The 4,729-nt window shown below is 52.1% G+C and overlaps 1 protein-coding gene across 6 annotated transcripts in view; it reads left to right on the plus strand.

The window, feature by feature from the left end:
* The first annotated feature begins 1,109 nt into the window (after positions 1 to 1,109).
* Stab2 (stabilin 2) overlaps positions 1,110 to 4,729 on the plus strand; it is a 135,497-nt gene continuing 131,877 nt past the window's right edge. For 4 of the 6 annotated variants that reach the window (XM_010631338.3, XM_010631339.3, XM_010631341.3 and 1 more), the window contains exons 1-2: positions 1,111 to 1,345; positions 3,491 to 3,624. In XM_010631338.3, coding sequence (XP_010629640.1) covers positions 1,238 to 1,345; positions 3,491 to 3,624 — 242 coding nt within the window. In that variant the 5' untranslated portion in view covers positions 1,111 to 1,237. Of the gene's footprint in view, positions 1,346 to 3,490; positions 3,625 to 4,729 lie in introns of all 6 variants that reach the window. The other 2 variants (XM_010631342.3, XM_010631344.3) reach the window with 1 other exon arrangement.

Genomic DNA, 4,729 nt, shown 5'->3' on the forward strand with positions numbered 1-4,729 from the left:
GGGTCACTTCTCTGAATTGAACCTGGCCCCCAGAGCCGCACGAGTGTCCCCGAGGAGCTCGGTGTCCCCGATGTCCTCCCGTGCCCATTTGTTGCTAAGCCCAGACTTTCTCCTGTCCATCCTGATTCCCATCCATACTGGAACCTCACCGCTGTTCAGTTATTTGTGAAATATTTAGTGTTTGGGCAGTAAAGTGTGGTCGGGAACACCTCTAGAACCACGGTTTCCATACTGGACTCCCCACCTACACCTGGCCGTTACTAAGTGCCCAGGATAAGTTTCCTACCTCTCTGCCTCAGTTTACCCACCTGCAGAGTGGGAGGAATAATCCCCAGTATTTTACCATGTGTTGTGAGGATTAAACAAACAAATCCGCAGAGAGGTCTAGAGTAACGACTGTCACACAGAAGTTTCCAGAAAGTTCTGGCTTTTTTATGACTGCTTTGATTCTTTTGGGAAACAGCTCAGCCCCAGGCATTGAGGGGTACAGAGTGGGTGAGGCTGTGCCCCTGTTCTCCAGGAACTCAGCGCCGGTGCGGGCGACAGACACATGGACAGATGGAGTAGGATCCATGTGCCTGGCTGTCACGGCGCTGTGTGCGAGGCTCTGGGAAGCCCTGAGCACAGCGCGAAGGAGCAAGGCAGACGGCTCCCCAGAGCGGTGGCATCAGCCTGGGCCTGGAAGGGCCAGGTCACAGCTCCGGGCTCAGTCCCTAGAGTGACCCGAAGAGAAGGCAGGACGGGTCGAGAATGCAACCATCAGCATCTCCAAGGAGTCAGCCGACCACGTGAGGCAGAGCCACCCGACGGGGACCCAGTTTCCACAGTGCTCCTGGACTCTGCCCCGCGGGTGGGAGCCTTGGCCTCAGGCAGAGCCGGTGCTCTGTGGCGTGGGACAGAACGGGCCCCGGGGCTTGGGACCGGTGGGCCCAGCGCAGGTGGGAGCAGCAGGAGGAGGACCCGCTCTGGGAGTTCCACAAGGCACAAACATTCCAGGTCCAGCCCCCCTCCCTGGCCCTTCAGGAAATCCTGTCATTCAACAAGGACACATATCCTGCTCCGACCCATTTGGCCAAGACCTGAACTTGCCATTCTTCCTGTCTTTGGCAGGTCCTGTATCACTTCTGGCTCAATCCAGGAATAGGAAAGGATTTAAAAGCAAACCCTGAAATGAGGACGATCTCGCTGGGCAGTCACCAAATGGGAGTAGAATAGACAGGGCTCTGACAGGTGCCTGATGCGGAGGGGGAGCATGGGTTCGCCCAGCATGCTGCGGCGTCTCGTGATTATCTTGCTAGGCTTGGTTTCACCAAACTCCTGTTCCCTGGCTGAAGCCACAGGACAGGTAAGACCAAACTTTCGCATGTTTTAGTTGTTCGTTTTCATGATGTGTTGGAAGGCAGTTTGTCTTCCCATATTAGAGTAGGTGAAGGGTCCCATCTGGACCCCCAGAACCAAAAGAAAGAGGGCCCAGTGGGGATGCGCCCTGGTGCTGAAGCGGTGCCGACCCCTTGGCTCTGTCCCTAGTTGACCTCTGCCATGAGAACCTGTGGCTCTAGCGCTAACGTTCCTTTTCCTCTTTCGGATTTGTGTATTCTGGGTTTTGTTTATTTCAGTGGCCTCACCACAGTGAATCCCTGCCATGCTGCATCTCCAAGTGCAGAACACAAATATGTCCGTGGAGAAATGTTCTGGGGAATTCCAGGGTGATGATGTCTTGATGAGGAACAGAGATATCAGAAATGTTTATGAAACCCACTGGGCTGGGTGCTGGTCCACCCCTTCTGCCTCTCTCAGAGCTGGGCGATTGCTCTGGTTGCCCCTGCTTAGTGGGTCAGCTCCCGGGACCCAGGAGCAGGTCACACAGGTTCAGGGCGGTATCAGGAGAGCAGTCTGGGTGACTGACTTAAAATGCACTGCAGTGTCTGATGTGGGCGCCCCGTCTTAAACGTGGACCAGGCAAGTTCTTACCAGTGAGAGCCCTCCAACTGGGTGCCTTCTGATAACGCCTCTCATCAAAGCACAGAGGATGGAATTATCATTCCACCTGGGGCGGGAGACGGGGCTGAATTTGCACGCACCTCTGGCACTGCTTAGTCACGTAGCACCTCTTGGCTTCAGCTGCCCCCGGAACTTGCTCCTCAGATGGTGCAACCACAGTCACCAGCATTTTCACCACCAAGTGTTGGCTGCAGAAACCCCGCCTCAGCTAAAGCTGAGCTTGCTTTTCAGAGGGGCTATGACTGTAAATACTGAAGGACAAGGAAATGAGCCATTCTGCTCAAAAAAGGCAGTTAGAAGGCCAAGGGATTTCTTTAAAAGAGAGCAAATTCAGCCTGGTAAGAAAGAAATGTCAAAATAATGTCAGGCTATACACCTATCCAAGACAAAGCCCGTTTTAAAAAAATAGTAGCTGGGCGTGGTGGTGCACACTTGTAATCCCAGCACTCAGGAGGCTGAGGCAGGAGGATCATCACAAATTTGAGGCCAGGCTGGGCTACTGAGCAAGTTCAAGGGTACGTAGTGAACTACATAGTGAGACCCTGTCTCACAAAACCAAACAAAAAACAAAGAGAGAGAGAAAAAAGATAAAGGGGTCATTGCAGCTAAGGGGGATTAATTCACATGGTGCCCACATGTGGTTTCTACCAATCTGCAAACCATATTTAGTGCTGTTTTCATTTGTAAGGATCCCCAGATGAAGGCTTACAGAAAAAAAAACAGAAATGCAATTTTCCACATGCTACTTGAGCGTGGGGAAGAAAAAGGGCTATGTAAGGCTCCAGAAAACAGTGCGTCCTCGCCCAAGTCCTGCCCCAGCGCTGGCTCGGTTCCCCTAAGACGTTCCAATGCTGGCCCTCACTACCTCTGGAACACGAAGTTCACGCAAAATAATGTCCCCGGGAGTGCCCACAGCCAGTGCCGTCCCGTAGCGCAAGGTTTCCTCCTGGGCGGATCTCACGCGGTGCGGTGGGATGAGGGACATCTCTGCCACGCCTCACAGCCCTGGGCTGGCAGGATGAGCTGTGACAAGCGTGGAGCAGGGGACCGGAGCCCTCTTGCCAGATGTTCTTAAGCAGCAGTTACTTCTGTGTCTCCCTGAGCTGCTAAGTGTCCGTCTCTAGTGGGACTTCTGATGTCCCCAGCTTGTGCACTTAATCAACAAGTAGTCGCTGGCTTTACTGTGCACCACACGCTGCCGGGGACTCGGCCTGCAGCACTGGGGAACACAGAACAGGGCCCAGCCCTCTGGGCTGTCACCCTGGCCGGCAGACCTCTCTGCAAGAGGACCAGGAGGGAGCACAGCAGTTAGCACGCTGGGCCCTGAGCCCCGTACGTGTGGCATCGATGCTGAAACACCATCCCTGAGGCCCGGAGACCTCGCATGGCCTGCTTTCCAAACATCACCCAGAGAGGGGAAGACTGGGCCGGCCAGCGCGTCTCTGGGCTCTGCTAATGGGAACCGGTGTTCTTTGTTGTGTCTGCACAGGGAAACCGATGTGATAAGAAGTCTGTCCTAACATTCCGGACCGAGTGTCAACCCTGCACCCTTAATTTTAGAGCCAAGTGCCCGGATGGTTACACTAAGGTCACCAACCTCACTGTGGGAGTTGAAGACTGCAGGTACTCACCTCATGAAAATAACGCTTGGAGCTCTAGGAACTGTTCACTTCAAAGGGGGAAACACCTGTCTCAGAAAATGCAAAACACGTCCATGATTTTCCTCTCGCTCTAAGACTCCACGGGGCCCAAACTTGAGTCGCTCACCACTTACAGACCTGAGCCTAAAGCATTTATCACCATGGATCAGTCCATGTCACAGCAGTTGCCTGCATTGCACTGCGTTGCGTGTAAACATTCGCCCCTCCTTGGCCCTTCTTTATTTTGAAAATGCAGGCTTTGTTCGATCTGAGCAAAGCGCTAATGTTAAATAGTACTTAGAACCCAGAGGAAGGGGACAAAGGGATCCCGGCCCGGTGGGAGTGTGTGTGAGTGTTTCTGTCCCATTCTTCAAGGCCCCCAGGGATTCAAAACTCTCAGAATTCAGGACCCAGCCCTGACAAGAGTGGCGAGCAGTATCATTTCCTGGCCACTGGCTGCAGCTATGAGGCTCAAGCGCAAATGCAAATGTTTTTTAGTTGGTTCCCTAACCTAGAAAGTTCACATCTTTTCAGTGCATTCATTTTTAACTCAGGAATGAACAATTAGCATTCCTGTGACATGAAACCTTAACTGTCACAGAGTGCCGCCTCAAGTTCCTGTTTGCTTAACAGGACCACAGTGCCTCCTACAACCAAAATCATCTTTTTAATACAAGTTTCCCAGCACTAGCCAGTCTAGAATTAGCAAGCACATGACGCCATTGACCACTGAATCACCCAAGCAGTGGCACACTGGCAAAAAATGTCATTTTCAGTTAGAATTATATCAGCGCTCAAGGCTAAAATTATGTGGCTGCTTTCCTGAGAACATTTTCACACTGGCTACTCTTGTCCGGGGCTAGGGTGGGCACCTGAACGGAACAGGTTATAGCCTACCAATTCTCAGCACACATGCGATAAAACTTTGTATCCATGCTGTTTTAGAATTGAAGGCTTTTGTGTGTCACTAATTTATGCTACAGCAAGCCCAAGGTCAGTTCTTCTGTTTTGTTTTATAGCTTTTGAGTTTCTTGTTTATTTTTCTTTCTCTTTTTCCTTTCTCTTCCTCCCCTCCCCCTCCCTCTCCT

This window comes from Fukomys damarensis, unplaced genomic scaffold (genome assembly GCF_012274545.1).
Source record: "Fukomys damarensis isolate Sample0158 unplaced genomic scaffold, DMR_v1.0_HiC HiC_scaffold_15, whole genome shotgun sequence".
Classification (NCBI taxonomy): domain Eukaryota; kingdom Metazoa; phylum Chordata; class Mammalia; order Rodentia; family Bathyergidae; genus Fukomys; species Fukomys damarensis.